Source organism: Prunus avium, chromosome 7 (assembly GCF_965620075.1).
Source record: "Prunus avium chromosome 7, drPruAviu1.hap1.1, whole genome shotgun sequence".
NCBI lineage: Eukaryota > Viridiplantae > Streptophyta > Magnoliopsida > Rosales > Rosaceae > Prunus > Prunus avium.
Window position 1 is genome coordinate 38,902,799 of NC_142290.1, and position 17,758 is coordinate 38,920,556.

The 17,758-nt window shown below is 37.1% G+C and overlaps 3 protein-coding genes and 2 long non-coding RNA genes across 6 annotated transcripts; 4 read left to right on the forward strand and 1 right to left on the reverse strand.

The window, feature by feature from the left end:
• The first annotated feature begins 342 nt into the window (after positions 1-342).
• Positions 343-3,366, forward strand: LOC110756880 (large ribosomal subunit protein uL18). The gene is made up of 9 exons (XM_021958358.2): positions 343-495; positions 1,024-1,093; positions 1,184-1,275; positions 1,464-1,590; positions 1,685-1,764; positions 1,873-1,989; positions 2,191-2,325; positions 2,553-2,722; positions 3,078-3,366. The coding sequence occupies exons 1-9, from the start codon at positions 493-495 to the stop codon at positions 3,178-3,180; spliced, it is 897 nt and encodes a 298-aa protein (XP_021814050.1). The 5' UTR covers positions 343-492; the 3' UTR covers positions 3,181-3,366.
• A 147-nt stretch (positions 3,367-3,513) lies between these two features.
• On the forward strand, positions 3,514-4,899 carry LOC110756881 (uncharacterized). The gene is made up of 2 exons (XM_021958359.2): positions 3,514-4,265; positions 4,412-4,899. The coding sequence occupies exons 1-2, from the start codon at positions 4,084-4,086 to the stop codon at positions 4,662-4,664; spliced, it is 435 nt and encodes a 144-aa protein (XP_021814051.1). The 5' UTR covers positions 3,514-4,083; the 3' UTR covers positions 4,665-4,899.
• Positions 4,900-5,431: 532 nt separating this feature from the next.
• LOC110756953 (uncharacterized) lies at positions 5,432-7,234 on the forward strand. The gene is made up of 2 exons (XR_002526747.2): positions 5,432-5,806; positions 5,876-7,234. It is a non-coding gene; the product is annotated as an uncharacterized LOC110756953 (long non-coding RNA).
• A 3,976-nt stretch (positions 7,235-11,210) lies between these two features.
• On the reverse strand, positions 11,211-11,966 carry LOC110756819 (uncharacterized). The gene is made up of 2 exons (XR_002526720.2): positions 11,629-11,966; positions 11,211-11,467 (listed from the first exon to the last, which is right to left on the reverse strand). It is a non-coding gene; the product is annotated as an uncharacterized LOC110756819 (long non-coding RNA).
• A 2,187-nt stretch (positions 11,967-14,153) lies between these two features.
• Positions 14,154-17,578, forward strand: LOC110756821 (Haloacid dehalogenase-like hydrolase (HAD) superfamily protein). 2 transcript variants are annotated; one of them, XM_021958290.2, is made up of 7 exons: positions 14,154-14,369; positions 14,722-14,791; positions 14,920-15,079; positions 15,799-15,877; positions 16,208-16,424; positions 16,671-16,735; positions 17,142-17,578. In XM_021958290.2, the coding sequence occupies exons 1-7, from the start codon at positions 14,277-14,279 to the stop codon at positions 17,394-17,396; spliced, it is 939 nt and encodes a 312-aa protein (XP_021813982.1). In that variant the 5' UTR covers positions 14,154-14,276; the 3' UTR covers positions 17,397-17,578. The 2 variants fall into 2 exon arrangements, with proteins under 2 accessions (XP_021813982.1, XP_021813980.1); XM_021958288.2 differs by having other exon boundaries at positions 14,159-14,369; positions 15,796-15,877.
• Positions 17,579-17,758: the final 180 nt, after the last annotated feature.

A 17,758-nucleotide genomic window follows, 5' to 3' on the forward strand; every position in this document is an offset into this window, starting at 1 on the left:
TGGGGGTCGTTTTGTCCTTTTCTTTTTATTATTTTTTTAATTAATGAAGGGAAAAAGAAACTAAAGTTTTTTTTATATCCAATTGGGCCACGGGCTCATATGCCCACACGAAAATATTAAGTTTCAGCCAGAGACTAACCCAAATTGATATGGCCTCTTTCTCTGCCAGAGGCCTAATGTAATGTGTCTGTGACCCAAAACATTGTTTGGTCCCCGAACTAGCGGTCCAACTTAAAAGATTCAAATGAGTGAAATGAATGAAATGCCCCCTACATACTTTTCTGTAAAGACCAAAAAACCTTAAACGACTCATCTAATCGCACCCGTCCATCACACCACAAAACCCTACTAAACCACACATCAGTCCACAGCCGTTGATCCTAAAATCCATCAGGGAAGCTCACTATATAAAACGCCAGCCTGTTAAGTCCAAACCCTAGCCGAGTCTCTCTCTCACTTCCCCTTGTTTCGTTCGGCAGCTGATCCTCTGCAATGGTGAGTTTTCTCGCATGTGCTGTGAATCCTCCATCTCAAATACACACTCTGTACCTGTTCATTTCGTTTTGGTTTGAAATCTTAATAGTAATTATTTGATGTACGGCTACTCTGGAATTTGGCTAAATAGGTGCATTTTGCAATCTATGAACGGCGCTGGGCTTTAGTTCATTTTAGCGAATGATATGCGTTTCTTATTTCCTTTTGGTTCAGTTGAATTCTGGGCTTTAATATTTGATTCTTCATTCCATCGCTGTATACAATGTGGGCATATGTTGTGTCTTTCAGTTTCAACTTGTGTATACATTTTTATGATTAATTTATACATAAACTATTTTTTTTTAATTATGGGCATAATTTCTTGTTGTTACCTTTGGTAGGTACTGCTTTTTTCTATCTCAGTCAATTAGTTATGTCTGCATTGTAGAATCATTTACTTAAAAACACTGTGATTTGGGTCGGCTATGACCTGATGTTTATACATTATTTTCAAGGGAATTAAAAAGTTTGTTCAATTATTCATTGTAGGCCTTCGTCAAAGCTCAAAAGTCCAAGGCCTACTACAAGCGGTTTCAAGTCAAGTACAAGAGAAGGCGAGGTATTTGTTTCGTGTTTCATGGTAAATGGTCTTGACATTTTTGTCATATTTTGTGCGCATGATAATTTTATTTTCTATTATTGTCCGCAGAGGGAAAGACTGATTACCGAGCCAGAATTAGGCTCATTAACCAAGACAAAAACAAGTACAACACACCCAAGTATCGTTTTGTTGTGAGATTTGTATCCTGAAAATTGTCTGCCAACTTATGCGCTTTTGGGTCTTGTTTTTCATTTTATATTTGTCTTTTCTAGGTACCTTCTCCAGGTACCGAGTTAAATTTTAAATGGGCATTTGTTTAATTATTGTTTATTGGTGATCTTAATATTTTTTCCGTTATCTATGTTTTCAAACTTAACTTGGTTGTTAGACCAACAAGGATATTGTTGCCCAAATTGTATCTGCCAGCATTGCTGGCGATTTGGTTCTTGCTGCAGCCTATGCCCATGAGCTGCCAAGCTATGGACTTGAAGTCGGCCTCACAAACTATGCGGCAGGTATTTTGACCGTTGTCTTTTACTAGATTTATCCATTCTGGCTCCTTGCTTGAGTTCAGCTTGTGGGGGTAGTAACGGTATATTTTATGATCAGCTTACTGCACTGGCCTTCTCTTGGCTCGTCGTGTCTTGAAGAAGCTTGAGATGGATGATGAATACGAGGGCAATGTTGAGGTAGTATGAATTGGTTGTCATCATCTCTGTTGCCTTATCTCAAAGGGAATCCCTTCATTTCCCTATTGCTTATGTGGTTGTATTTTTAAAATTTATGTGGTATTCCAGGCTACCGGTGAGGACTATTCTGTAGAGCCAGCTGAGAGCAGAAGGCCATTCCGTGCTCTTCTTGATGTTGGCTTGATTAGGACAACCACTGGAAACCGTGTGTTTGGTGCCTTGAAGGTAAGGTAGCAGATTATGATGTCAGGTTCTGAGCTGTTTTTGTGATGATGAGATCAAGTTTTTGTTTTTTTGTTTTTTTTTTGTCTATATTTATTATAATGTATGAGGTTTGCATAATTCTGTTGTGTTCATGGTGTGCCCTCTTGCTTATGCTTTTCTGGTGGTACCAAGGGGCTTAATTTTTTTAATAACCAAATACAGGGTGCATTGGATGGTGGGTTGGATATCCCACACAGTGAGAAGAGATTTGCTGGTTTCTCCAAGGATAGCAAGCAGCTTGACCCTGAGGTGCATCGCAAGTATATCTATGGCGGTCATGTTGCTGCATACATGAGGGTGAGAGTTGAAAGTTGAAAGTTCATGTCATGAATGCCCATTTCTCTTTTCTGGTGAAAAGCATTGATATTTTCGGCTCAAATTCTTAAGTATTTGTTTTCTAGACCTTGATTGAGAATGAGTTGAGGAAAAGAGTTGAGAAGTCAGGTTATGCATGCCCATTTTACTTTACTGGCCATAGGACATCATAATTTGCTTGCTTAAACTTATATTTGTCTGTTCTTTAGACTTTGATGGAGGATGAGCCCGAGAAATATCAGACTCACTTCAGTGACTATATCAAGAAAGGAATTGAAGCAGATAACATTGAGGCTGTGTACAAGAAAGTTCATGCTGCCATCCGTGCTGATCCTACATTAAAGAAGATTGAAAAGCAACCTCCCAAAGAACACAAGAGGTAAAAATGGATTTTGTTTAATGTTTCACAGTTATGGATGTGTTTATATGGATCATAGTTTCAGTGTCTGCATGGTTGATTATGCGTTCAAATTTATTAATCATTTGAAGGATTGAATATTGGAAAGTTGCTTGCCCTTGTTTACTTTATTTTTCTGTACTACAATGGTACAGATATATATCACCAATACAAAATCATTATAGGTGTTGGTGAGCTATACTGTGTCAAATCATTTTAGTTATTGGTAGGCTATACAGTGTTGAATCATTTTGGGTCTTTATTTTTTGTGTTTAAATAAAGTGTGTTTGAAACTGGTTCTATCACATCCAACCAAATTTGCTTTTTTGGGTAACAGGTACAACCTCAAGAAGCTTACATATGAGGAAAGGAAGAACAAGTTGATTGAGCGATTGAATGCCTTCAACTCAGCTGCTCAAGACCACGACGATGATGAGTGAAACTATTAATTGGGATGCGAGATCTAGTTTGTTTCCCCTTAGGACATCTTTTTGAAGTATCGGCTATTATATCTATATTCTCTTTATATATTTTAAACGTTTGGATATTATTCTTGTTTGGAGGTTCAAGCCAGAAATCTGACTAAAGTTTTGACGATGTTATTTAAGTTTTCGTGTTGGCTGCTACCTGGAGTATTATTCTTGTGTTGGTTTGGTTATTTTCAAACAGTAGTTTTCCTAATAGGAAGTGGCCATTAGGTTAACGGGAATAAAAAAAATAGGGGAATGAAGTTATGATGGGCTCCGAAGGAATAAGCGTTGACCCTATTTTGTAAGGTCAATCCAACTTGCTGGTGGTTGCTGTCTTGAAAGGGGGGGCCTCCACTAATTCTATCTAATTTCATTTGTTTTGGACCCAATGAAATTACAAGACGAAAAGGTTATGAAGTCAAAGTAAAACGAAATCTGTCCGTAATTTCATTAGAAGGGAATATGATATCCAAATTTTGGCATCAGCATTCAGCAGCAATTGGGGGGAATGGCATATGCAATTGATGCTTTTGTAAGTCCGTCGTAGCTTAAAAAAAGGACATACGGTAGATTGATGAAAGAACGGTGTGTTTGTGTGTGGACACTTGAAGGGCAAAAATAAATCATCAGCCACCTTAGCTTAGAGACAGAGTTGGAGGGGAGGAGGAGGAAGGGGGTCCACAACAAAGAAAACCTTATCTAGTGCCAGCCAATAAACTTGTATACTAAAAGCTTGAAAATCCAAACAAGTCTACTCGCAACCCACGCTCCCAATTGGATCTCTTCAAAAATTCGAGTACCCTGACCTGACCTGACCTGAGTGAGCACCCAAAGTGAGATAGAGATAGAGATAGAGATAGAGATAGAGAGGCTATGGCTCATTCACTAGCCTCACCACGGCCACAACCACCACCCTCTACCGCAACAACAACTAAGAACAACTCCTTTTTCCAATCTTGTGTGGGTTTCCAGAAAGTCAGGGCTTGCTATCATCAAGTATCAGACGGTGCCAATGCCCATGACCGCAATAACAGACTTGTTATCAATAGCCGCAGGTTGGTTGGTTACTATTTGATTCATTATTCTCTCCATTAAATTATGTTTATGTATGTGTTTATTATGTGAGGTGATGACATGAAATGCTGCAACTAGGAAACTTGAAACACACGATGATGGTGTGTGTGTGTGTCTGTGTGTGCAGGAGTTTGGGATTGGGTTTGGCTGGTGCACTTATCAGCTTCAATGTGAGTGACCCAAGTCCGATTGCAAATGCGGCAGCCAGACGGCCTCCACCGCCTCCAGCAGAGGAGAAGGAGAAAAAGGACCCCAATGTGAGTGGAGTTATAGCCAAAGTACTGGCCAGCAAAAAGAGGAAGGAAGCCATGAAAGATTCCGTGGCAAAGCTAAGAGAAAAGGGGAAGCTCATTGAACAACCATCCCAATCCCAACCCTAGTTTCTTTCTTTCTCTCTCTCTCTCTTCTTTTTCAAGGACCGAAGGAATGAAGAAGAGGGTTTTGTCCCTTCATTGTTGTGTATGCTCTTCCAGTATTATTATTGGACAGGCTTTCATTCGCATTTTTGTCTTGTCTTGTCTTGTTAGTGCCACTGCCAGCCAAACCAACTTGATGCTGCTGCTGGTATATATTATGACATATGTAATCTAATCAGGGTCTTTTTCATTCATCAAATTGGATCATCTTACCATCTCCAATACATTTGTTTATTGGCCAGTTGTAGTTGACAAGATTTTCCAATACCTTCAGAATTCCCCAAGCAAATTCAACACTAGTCTAGTTCCAATTTCCGAACTCTGAGAGAGAGAGAGAAAACAGTTTTTCCTTGGTTACACCGGCTGCTTAACCAAGGAAGGAAAAAATAATTGGAACAATTGAATATTTCCTTAAATTTTACAGATTGGTGTTGATCGGAACGATCTTGAGAAGGTGTTCATACAGCTTACACTCGAGTTTCTGACAAAGCAGGTATATGGGCGGCTGGCAATTTTATGTACAATACATTTTCTCATTCCACCCAATATCTCTTTTGCATTTAGTAAAGTAAACAATAATTGGTTAAATAATTAATATCATTAAGGAAAAAAATTTATTGCTTTTGATTTGTTAAGCAAAGGCCCTCGTTGGGTGTTTGGGTATCAAGAAAAAAAAACCACTTGGACACGTCTTCATTTCAGTCTAAAACATCAAGGATAAGAACGTCTTTTTACCACGGTAAAAGGACTATAACTATCGGGACCCGCCTTGGGCCATTCATAAGGCCGACTCCGTGGCCTCATTCTCTTATCTATTGTGGTTCTCCAATCTAGGCCGAGGGGCTAGGGTTTCTTCAGACAATCAGGGCCCAAGGTTAAGATTTCTCTAGAAATTCAAGGCTCGAGTTTATGATTTGCTAGAGAAAATTTTGCTTCTGTCTTGTTCTAGGAATTCATTTTTACATTCGCAACTATGTCGACGATGCTAGCTTCCTGAGAATTACTAGCACAGTTTGGGTTTAGGGCTTTTCGATGGCCAATCGGCTTCGCAGGCCACCGTCAATGGAGACAATACACTCACGAGATCTACGATGTCGTCCATTGGGGTGAGCGTCGTTACCCTATCTTTTTGTTCGCACATTTTTCCTGTATTAATTCTAGGGTTTTGTATTTAGATCGGAAGAGGATGTGTTTTTGCTTAGGGAAACACATCGAGAATGTACGAGATCCCGATGGTGCCGTCCGAGGGTTCCTCATTCTTGGCGTGATGATAGACTTGTGTTAATAAGGGTGAGCATCTTTGCCCTATTCTTTTGTTCACACCTTTTTCTTGTATTAATTCTAGGGTTCCTTTGCATGATAGAAGAACGCTTACGCGGTGATACCTGATTGGCTTTAAATCTAATAGTTGTAGAAATAATAGCATTTAAACAATAAATGAAGTTTATGAAGTGGAGTCGAATTAGGGTTTTTCAATGTAGGTGTGCATCAGACGCATTTTTTATAGATTTGGGATCGGAGAGAGCAGAGAGCGTTATTTTGACCACCAACTTCATATCCTCCCTTATTTTGAGGACAAGAAATTGGTGGTGAAAAGGGTGAGCACTAATGCGTTTTCCTTTTCTATTTTTCTGTTTATATTTCCAACTTTATCTCGATCAAGAGTGAAAAAAATGGGAAAAAGGAGAAAAACCTTTTTTTCATTATCTACATCTCAAGTGTAGTTAAATTTCTGCTGAGTCCAAATTTAAGTTTCTTTGAGCCCATTGTACAAACTATGTATTTTTTAAAGAGGTTTTGATTTTGCATTTTCTTTTGTAACTTGTGTTTGAAAAAACGTATGAATCTGGACGTTTCAAGGAAATTCACTTTCTAAATCCTTTATTGCAAAGGATGCTCCAATAAATTTCTCATACAGGCACGTTTATTTTATACTACCACCACTTGTTCCTGTTTCCTTACAATTTGTAGAATGATCTTATGTCTGCTCTTTAAGCCTTATGATAGTTTCTTATGTCTTAAACTTTAAAGCATAACAAGATGTGGTACTTCTGTAGAATTTTGTGACAAGCCCGTGGGAAGGAAGAGAGAAGCCATAGTAAAAGGACCTTCATCCTTCCATTCATATTTTTCCCCTCTCTCTCTCTCTCTCTCTCTCTCTCTCTCACACACACACACACACACACACACACACACACATGCAGACAGTGACATTTCAATACATATAGGACTTTGTAAAAATATTCAATTTATCATTTAAGATTAAATCATACCATTATTTATATAGGATATTAACCCTGCTTTCCTTAAGCATTTCATTCAACTTCCTAGAGTTTGTTAGGGGCAACTGAAGAACCTCTGGGTTTGAGTTATTCAAATAGATCCTATCTTATGTGGCGCCAATGGGTAACCCATTGCCCTACCTGCTTTACAAGTGGTGCCACAACACAGGGACAAGTATGATTTGATGGAAGTGTAATTTCCAAAATTCATATGAATGACAAAAAAAAAAACGATGATCTCTTTGCATTGCAGGCTCCCTAATATAGCAAGGAATTCTTCATGGGTTATTGGACACACCCAATCTGCAATCTGGGTTTGATTTACTTTTAATGACCTTGAACTTTCTCCTATCACAAATTACGTTAAACCTTCTATATGATAGAATTTTACCACTCATCTTTAGGGCTGTAGTACTAAATGGACAGTGCTGACTTTCATGATTTGCTGAGATATGTATCTGTGGTCTTCTCCTTTTGTGTGTCCGTGTGTGAATGCTCAAACATCCGGTTTCATATGTGAAGCATATCAAACCTTAGTTGATTGCTTAACATGAATTTATAATAATATATATTTTTAATTTCCTAACATGATTTTCATAAGTCATGGGTGATGAGAAGACTGTCTTTTGCAGCACTGGATTAGTTCTTAATGATGTCAAAATAGACTGTTTTCTAACTAACTGTGGGTTATCCCTTTTCCTTTATTATGCCCTTTTTTAACATCTTTAGACTTCTAAACTGACTTTGCCATTGCAGTGATATTATGTGAGTTGCAGAATCATGGTCATATTCTCATCAGTGGAACATTAGTATGTTACAGTGTATTCCTCAGTTTGGCTATTTTTGATAAAAACTCCTCCAAACGAGATGTTAAATCCAACGTGGAAGTCAAATCAGCAGAAAAATATTAGAAAACCCACTCAACCGAATAGCTTTAAGCCTACATGGATTGGCGTTCTTGTTCTGAAAGGAAAAAATGACGCCCCATGCTTGAGATGCCTTTTTCATACTTAATGTAAGCTCATGAGTTGTTTTATGGCCATAAAACCCCATCCTTATATATGATCGGAAAAAAAAAAGGGGGACACAGAGAGAGACAGAGAGACATTGGATTAACTTGGCATGGGCGAAAACTGTTAAAAAATGGGTTTTATCGCGAATTATGAGCTTTGGACTTACAGATCTGGCGAGAGAGACAGAGAATTGGGCCAACAAATGAGCCATAAACGATCAAAAAGGCCTTTTAGAAAACCCATACAAGATAAAAAGGCCCAATGAAGGGCCAATAAACTACAAAATTGGCCCGACGAATGGCCGCTAAACGACAAAGTAGTCCCAATGAAGGGCTACTGAACGACAAAGTAAGCCCAAAGAAGAGCCACTAGATGACATAAAAGGCCACGTAAATCACTAAAAGACAAAATAGGCCCAATGACCCCAAATAAACGACAAAAAGCCCAATCAATACCGCTAAACGACAAAAATTGGCCCAATAAAGGTACGGTAAAAGACAAAATAGGCCCCAATAAAGGATGACTAAACGACAAAAATTGGCCCAATGAAGGACCGCTAAAGACAAAATTGGCCCAATGATAGCACTAAACGACAAAAATTGGCCCAATAAAGCACCACTAAAAGACAAAATTGGCCCAAAAGTGAGCACTAAACGACAAAATTGGCCCAAAGGAAGACAAACTAAAAGATAAAATAGGCCCAATGACGGCCAATAAACGACAAAATAGGCCCAGGAGGGGATCACTAAACGACAAAATAGGCCCAGGAGATGATCACTAAACGACGAAATAGGCCCATTAAATCCTAGAAAACGACAAAATAGGATGCTGAGTTGGGCCTGTTTTGTCGTTTAGTAGATTTTATTTGGGCCTATTTTGTCTTTTAGTGGTCCTTCATTGGGCTCTTTTTGTCGTTTAGTGGCCTTATTGGGCCTATTTTGTCTTTTTATGTTCCTTCCTTGTGCCTATTTTTGTCGTTTAGTACTCCTTTGATGGCTTATTTTGTCTTTTAGCGGTGCCTCATTGGGCCTATTTTTGTCGTTTAGTAGCCATCAGTGTGCCTATTTTGTCTTTTAGCGATCCTTAATTGGGCCCATTTTTGTCGTTTAGTGCTCCTTTCTGGGCCTATTTTGTCTTTTAGCGGTGCCTCATTGGGCCTATTTTTGTCGTTTAGTAGCCATCAGTGAGCCTATTTTATCTTTTAGCGGTCCTTCATTGGGCCTATTTTGCCTTTTAGCGGTCCTTAATTGGGCCAATTTTTGTCGTTTAGTGCTCCTTTCTGGGCCTATTTGTCGTTTATTTACCGTCATGGCCTATTTTGTCGTTTAGTGATTTACATGGCCTATTTTGTCATCCAGTGACTCTTCTTTGGGCTAACTTTGTCGTTCAGTGGCCCTTTATTGGGACTACTTTGTCGTTTGGTGGCCATTCATCGGGCCGATTTTGTAGTTTATTGGGCATATTTACCTTGTATGGGTTTTCCAGTGGGCCTTTCTGTTCGTTCATGGCTCATTCATTGCCCCAATTTTGTGTTGCATGGGCCTTTAGGTGGTCCTATTTGGACGTTTATAATAAACCTTAAACTTGACGACGCCCAATTCAGTATTGCGGGTCCGAAGAATCGATCCAGGTAATAACTACAATCCGCAGCAATCAAATAAAAGAATTGATATTATACAGACTTGTTTTGATTGAAATTAGATCAAATTAGTTATAAAAAAAAAAAAAAAAAACGGAAATTTGAGGCGAAATCCTGGTAGCCTCAGGTTTTAGATATGCTGGGAGAAAAAACAGTTAAACAATTAATAAAATAATATTAAGACTCAAAAGTTGAGACAAAATTAAACAATTAGAACCATCAGAAATAATAACAATTGGAATAAAGACTGAAATAAACCAGATGGCCAGTGTGCAAAATAATAAGTTGAACCGAGGCAGAACTACTGAATGTGCAAGTGTACGACACAACAAACAAACATAAGAAAGCGTCGCACTAACGAACTAACTGACAAAAAACATCATTGCATGTCTCTAGAAGAAACATCAATCCTCAAAAATTACCTACAAAATGAAAAGCTAACAGTAACATACTCCAGCGCTGGCATTTCAGGAACGATAATGTCTTTAAAATGTGGACAAACTTGAAAGGTAGTAATATAAAAGCATATAAAAAATACCATAGAATAAAAAAATTAAAGTTCAAATGTAACAAGTGGGAATGATAGGAAGAACAGTTTGTTATGTCAATAACAAAAAAGAACATAGAACAACAGGTTCTTTTATTTAAAATGCAAGATGCTGCAACTCATAGGAAGAACTTTGGTGTGGGATAACCACTGAATGTTAAAGATCGCAAACCAGAACACAACATCCTGAAGAAACATTTTAAAATACTCTATTACGACATTTGTACATTAATAACCATTTTACTACCAAAAAGAATACCTGCCAACACACGGAAAACAATTAAAACAGAAATTATATATGTTTTATATCTTCCAGCTTGTATACAATCAAAAGGTATTGTCAATAGATAACAAAATATGAATGATAAACAGCTACAATGAGAAATTATATCAAATTAAGATTGATATGTACCATCTACAACTAGGAAATATAACAGAAGGACAGAGAGAGAAAGTGAATAGACTTCTAAATTTATAACTGCCAATCTATCCTCGGTATATATTTGACAATGTGGGCAGATAAATTTTAGTTCTATGAAATTTACTGCTTCAAATTTTATTTCCATGGTAATAACCTATAAACATTGCTTGGGTGCATAGATGCAAAAGCAAATACTGAGAACTTCTGGGACTCCTTGCATTCGAATCCTTACTTGAAAAGTTGAGAAGCAGAGAGTCTAATTAAAACACTCAGATTACTGACATTGCATAGAACATTGTGTGCGACAATATTTGAATAATGCACTAACCCATTTATGATTTTTCACGTTCTAATGTCTTCCACGTCATGTTACATTGAAAGTTCGAGAAACCCCATCATTTTTTGTCAGAACATCAAGTTGCCGAACAGTCTATTAGACCATCCGATATTGCTACAAATGATTACTTTTAAATTCACCACACCACCGTGTATCACTGATGTAATGTCACAATGTTCCCGATTCCATATGTAAGATACCGTCCCCCACTCCCTCATATCAGAATACATCATTCAACAAAAATATGCTATGTCAAAGCGCTCCCATAATGTGTGCCAATTTTGTTTTTGTCACATATATCGTTCAAGTTTTCAACAATACTATGCTATTTGCCTCTGGAAACTTATTTTTGTTCATTTTGTTACCATTTAAAAACAAAAAATGAAATTTTACAAAAGAAAAACATACATCCACATGCTTGAACGAGTAAGGAGTAAAACCTTAAAGATATGGAAGGCCCGCTGTCAGTGCCTCTATCAATCCACATCGCGCCCGATCGCATCTTGAGCAAGCAGACAGGGAGTGTACCTGGAATGGAAGCAAACAGCGAACGCATTAATGCATTGAATTAAAGACCGACCTACTAATTAATTCCTCAGGCATGTCGCTCCATCAAATAAAAAACAATGATCTCAGTAATAAACCCTAAATTTCAAAATCAACTTTGACGGGTCCTGGAAACCCCATACCTAACCCCATCAGATCTCTGGTCTTGGTGTTAATTACTACGCGATGTCAACGGTGAGCTCTTGAACGGATCCGATCGTGGATCAATGGTGGTCATCGAGGCGTTAAACCTCGCAAAACAAGAATCGCATTGGAGGAGCTTTTCTTCATGCCCCGTCGTCTCTCTCTTTCTTCACGCTCATGTCTCTGATCTACAACGAAGGCTCCGATCACAGAGACAATGCCATTGTTAGGGTTTCTAGACCCTCTCTGTGTTTCACATCTCTCATTTTCTCAGATCTGCTCTCACTCGCGTTTGGGACTCCGAGGGTTAAGGTTTTATCATTTGCGAGATCAGGCGCCTTTTTGGATACGAAGGTTTTCTTCTTCATACGATGTCGTTTTTATAATTCATAGCGTTAGTGGACTGGACTGGTTTGCTTAATTGCCTCGACCCTGGACTTGGCCGCGTGTCCTCACTTTCAATTCGCATTGGCCCATCCTTTGTTTTTTTTAGAAATTGGGCCATCCTCTTGTATTAGTCCAAAAAATGTCTGCCCACTCTGTCAAATGTCTGCATATATTCCTTACTTGAAACAAAATAAAATGTAATGAATTTGAAATACCTGCAATGACAACCCTTTCTTGTTATTTTCTCGCACCAAATTGTTTGCCCACTCTATCAAATGTGAATTTATTTTGGCTGTCTCAGTTTGACGTTCATGGAACCACTTTTGAAGTATATTCATTCTTAAATACTCTATAAAATTGGTAATTTGTAGTTTACGAGCATCTCTAGTGATTGAGTTGAGTCATTCGGCAATATTTGTTGTCATTAGGTTGTACAAGCCCACTTTTCATATCCAGCTGCATTAAGATAATCACTCACTTTAGAATCAACATTAAATATTTGCACCATAAGACGATCAAATTCATGAACAAGATATGCATCAACACAACCAACTTCAAATCTTTCTTTATTGGATCTCTTCACTTTGAACTCATAATTTTTCGTTATAGCATCAATACCCAACTTTGTTTTTATATCCTCTTTAGTCTCATACACTTAACCTACATTTATATCTCCACTTGCATTGCATAGCTATGTGATGTCTGATCCATTTACATTATTTTTATCCTTGTTCCGAGCATTTGGTTTGTTGGGGTTGGGTTCATCAGAGTGCACATTGATAGCTGAAACATCATCACATCCCATGTTTTCACGAGGCAAGTCATTGAATTCAACATTATCTTGGAACACATAATCAACCTCTACATGTGGCATATCCTCAAATGGCGTGTTATCACAAAGCAACTCATCTAGCTGTGTTGTAGTGTTTTCCTCTTCGTATTTTGAGTCCTCAATTTCTGCATTTCCCAAGTCATTTTCTGAATCATGGTACTGATCTTTATCTTCTAAATCATCTTTAGTACCCAAATTGAGGCCTATTGGCATTGGTTGATTGCTTCCACTTCCATAAGAAAATATTTTACGCTTCAATGTAATGCACAATGGAATCTTGTAAATCCTTGAAAGACTTTAAAAAATAAAAGTTCTCATGTCATCATCATAAACTATTTCTGCAAGCCATGCACTTTTCATTGCATCGTATATGACTTTGATATTTATTTCATACTCATTTCGGTCCACATTTACAATGTCATATACCTTATTCTGAAGCTCCTCTATCGTAATTTTATCTTAAACAAATAGTCTTTTAGTTTTGCAATTTTTATACATTGAGTTAACCCGTTGTTAATCAAAATTGTCAAATTAAACATTATCTTGAAAGGTAAGCCAACATTTTATATAATACATTACACATTGAGAAAACAATGTCTAGACCCTAATTATTATTTTTTGGTTAGAATAGCAAATATCAATTGTGCATTAATGTTATTCAGTAAGTTAGAATGTAACAGTATTAATTAATCAACCACAACATTAGTAAATGACTCGTTTTTATATTTTCCAGTTACAAATAAAAAGAAGTACAAATAAGACCATAAAAGTTATTGGTCTACACAAGTGCAATACAAATAAGCCTACAAATGTGGAGAATCAAAAGTAAGCGTTTCATCAACAATTATTAAAATCTTAAAATGCTAAAAACAAAAACCTCATGACTAAATAGAGTTATGCATTTGATCTATAGTATAGTGTATGTAAAAGCTTTTACACTATTATCCATGGGATCAGTCCCAAGTTTGTGTAGTGTTCAAATTCGTGGGACTTTCTTCTACTATAATAGGCTTACTTCTTCTTGAATACCAAGCCAAAGAAATGAAGAAACAATTAAAAGAAAGAAGCAATCACACGAATAAGCACAAAATATGCAAAAAGAAAAAGAAGAACATCACTCACCAATAGTTCGACCAAGGCTACAGACGTGCAATTCCAAACTTCGTATAGTAGGATTTTGCTTTTTAGGTTTATGTGGGTTTCAATTTTTAAGAGCATTTGTGTATATTTAGGTGAGTTTTTGACAATATTTGAAATTTTGGCTTTGTTTATATAAAAACTCTATTTTATTCGTATTTTTCACCAACTTCTCACGCTCTTATCACGCGTGTTTAAGTAAATATCAATCAAGCACACTTACCAAACCAACCGCACACACAGACAGAACACAAGTGACAGAACAACAAGACGAAGAAGAAGAAGAAGAAGATGATGCCTAGATGCTCTGTTCAATCGAATGATGTTCAGCTCTTCCAGAGCTTAACTGGGCTTCAACAGCTTTCCGAAACCCACCGTTTCAAGGTTCGCACTTCGCATTACCACCCAATTTCGCTTTCTTAGGAACATTTATTTAATTAAGAGAAGAAAATAAAAAGACAAGAATTTTCACTAGAAAGAGAAACAAGCTGGGTCGTTAGTCCAATCTCTCTGTTTTCATTTACTCTGATTATTCATTTTTCATTAAAAATTCAGATTTGCAAAGAAAACGAGTCTGAAAGCCTTTTGTCCTAGCTTGATCCAAGTCTTATACATAATTAAGCTGCCTGACTTAATGTAGTTTCAAGATGATTGTTTTATGAACTTGAACTGACTTCATAAGTTTTCTAAATCTTTAAATTACACATATTCATGTCTGGTGATGTTTGTGGTGCAGGCCTGGTTCTTAGATCAGTTTGGAGTCCTCCATGACGGGAAGCAGCCTTATCCTGGTGCAATCACAACATGTATGTTTTCATCTGTTAGTTTTGGCATTTGGGTAAGCTTTTGTTTTAGTTGATACCCCATAAGTCTTTCTATTTTCAATTAGCAATGCGGCGGTGCTTATTTCTATAACCTTGTTCTTGTTTAACAGTAAAAAACCTAGCAAGTAGTGGTGCAAAGATGGTAATTATAAGTAATTCCTCAAGACGCTCGTCTACAACCATGGAGAAATTGAGAAGCCTAGGGTTTGATCCTTCTCTCTTTGTTGGAGCCATCACGAGTGGAGAATTAACACATCAGAACTTGCAAAGGTTGGCCACCGTGTATTCTTTGAAAATTGTTAAAATCATCTGAGGTAGATTATGCATTCGGTTTTCTTCCTCCGATGATGGACAGGCCAGACTAGTTCACAGTTTGCCTTTGATGTAATATTATCAACTTAATATCTGCTAGTTTCTCTGCTTAAAACTTTTTGACTAGCATGTAGGTATTCCAAATGTATGGTAACAATAGTGCTGATTTGCATTGATATCACCATGAACTGTTTCATTTCTGAAGTTTGAGCTCAGTATCATCCAGAAAGTGAACTTTTTTTTTCCTTCCAAATTTCCTATATGCGAAAGAGTCCAACTTTTAGGATTAGAAGTTTATGAAACTGATGTTTCTAAAATTGTTTCTAAATTTGTACTGCCTCTGCTTTATATGTTAAATTGTGGAGCCATGGTTGTGCAGATTTTCATGATAAAAATATTAGTTCGAACATTTTGTTTAAAATGTTAATTTGCATAACTGTTAGTCTGTCATCATTTACTTATTTCTATGCCACCTCTATCTGCTTTTCGGTTTATTCATTTATTTATTTATTCAATCTTTCTGTCCAGCCTTTCTCTTTCATAGCAATATGCTCTACATGCCTCTATTGAACAGAGAAGTGGAATGCTATGTGTTCCAAGAACACTTTTTTTTTATCTTATTGATGTATCTACTAGGATTCTTGTAACTTCTACTGTATGTTGTTATGAAAAAGGAGAGATGATGCTTGGTTTGCAGCACTGGGAAAATCTTGCATTCATATGACTTGGAGTGCTCGTGGTGCCATATCTCTTGAGGTACAGCCATTGTTAACTTTAGAGACCCTTTTTCTCCATTCCTCCAGTTAATCCCACTATCTTGAAGGAGTATCTGGGAACTCTCTTTCTCCCCTGCCTCCTCCCCTAGCACATTAAGATCCTATTTGAATGTTGAGGCGTAGTGACTTTACTTTTCATAAAGGCAGGGGATGATCATCATTAAGGTCATTGGTTTTAAGAAAGAAAACCTTTACAGGCAAATATGATTTGTAGAAGATTCAAGCTTGAAATAATTTTTTCCTTTACTTATTTTCTTATGTTATTTGATCCAGTTTTAACTGTAAAACTGGCTTTATCAATCTCTTGTAGGGCCTGGGATTACAAGTTGTGGAGAATGTTCAGGATGCTGAATTTATTTTGGTCCATGGTACTGAAGCCTTGGGGCTTCCTTCTGGTGATGCGCTTCCCATGAAACTTGAGGAACTGGAAAGTATATTGGAACAATGTGCTGCTAAACACATCCCTATGGTGGTAGCCAATCCAGATTTTGTGACTGTTGAGGCTAGAGCCTTGCGTGTAATGCCTGGTAAAACTTCTATTTTAGCTAAACACAACACCCATATATATGGATATTTTCACGATATTTAGAATGGCATATATGACTTACTAGGCTGGTCTTATATTTCCCTAAAGCCAAAAGCAACATCATGTGAAACTTAATCAATTAACTTTGAACTCAGATCAAATGATTTTATTACTTTTGTGTTACACATGATGTTAATTCTAATATTGTTTGCTTACATGAGCCTCATGTAAATAAATTTCCTATTAGGGACTCTGGCTGCCAGGTATGAAAAGCTGGGGGGTGAAGTGAAATGGATGGGCAAGCCTGATAAGGTGATCTAATGACATTGTTCTCTGGTTACCGTTGTCAACATCATTATATGAATAACTTTACCCTTAATATATATTGCTTTACAAACTATACTCACATTCTTGCTCTAGGTTGCATTGCATCCAAGTATGTAAATATGCTCAAGATATATATATATATATATATATATATATATATATATATATATATGGTGCTCCCTAGCATAAAATTTTCCATTCACCGCTGCTTGCAATGCACAGTTTCTCATATTGTAGTTTCCTAAGCTTGTAGAATCTTTATTATTTTTGCATTTTTGCTTATCAGTGCTATGCAAGTAAGATGCATTGAGTTATTTAATGGTTTTAATATGTTACAGAGTTAGCAAAGTTTTAGATTGACCAGTTTACACCTTTGTGGCATTTTACACAGGTCATCTATAAATCAGCAATGGCGTTAGCTGGTGTAGACCCTGCTGATTCTATAGCAGTGGGTGATTCTCTTCACCATGACATTAAGGGTGCAAATGCAGCTGTAATCCAATCAGTTTTTATCACAGCTGGGATCCATGCAACTGAACTTGGACTCAGTAGTTTTGGAGATGTTGCGGATACATCTTCTGTGCAAGCTCTTGCTTCCAAATACGATGCTTACCCATCATACGTGTTACCTGCGTTTACATGGTAGAATAGAATCGCATTGTAAAGATTTGCTTTCTTCCAACAACTGCAGGGATGATAACTAGTTATTATTTGGAATTGTAGCAAACTTATATTTTAGCTACCATTGTTTGAGACCTTATACCATTGGAGTTTGCAATCTGGCTTTAACGAATGAATGAAGATCAATAAGGAGTTTACCCTCTTAAACCGATTCTGAAAGTATTCAGCAGTTCCATCCAGCTTTATGTTTCAAGAGATTTTCCAAATGCAGTGAACCAAACACGAATCATTCGATTCATTTGGATATATCATGCCCAGTATGGATCATCTTTCAATTGATTTTCAGGTTATAATTTCCAAAGGAAAAAGAAAATAAGATTTTTTTTA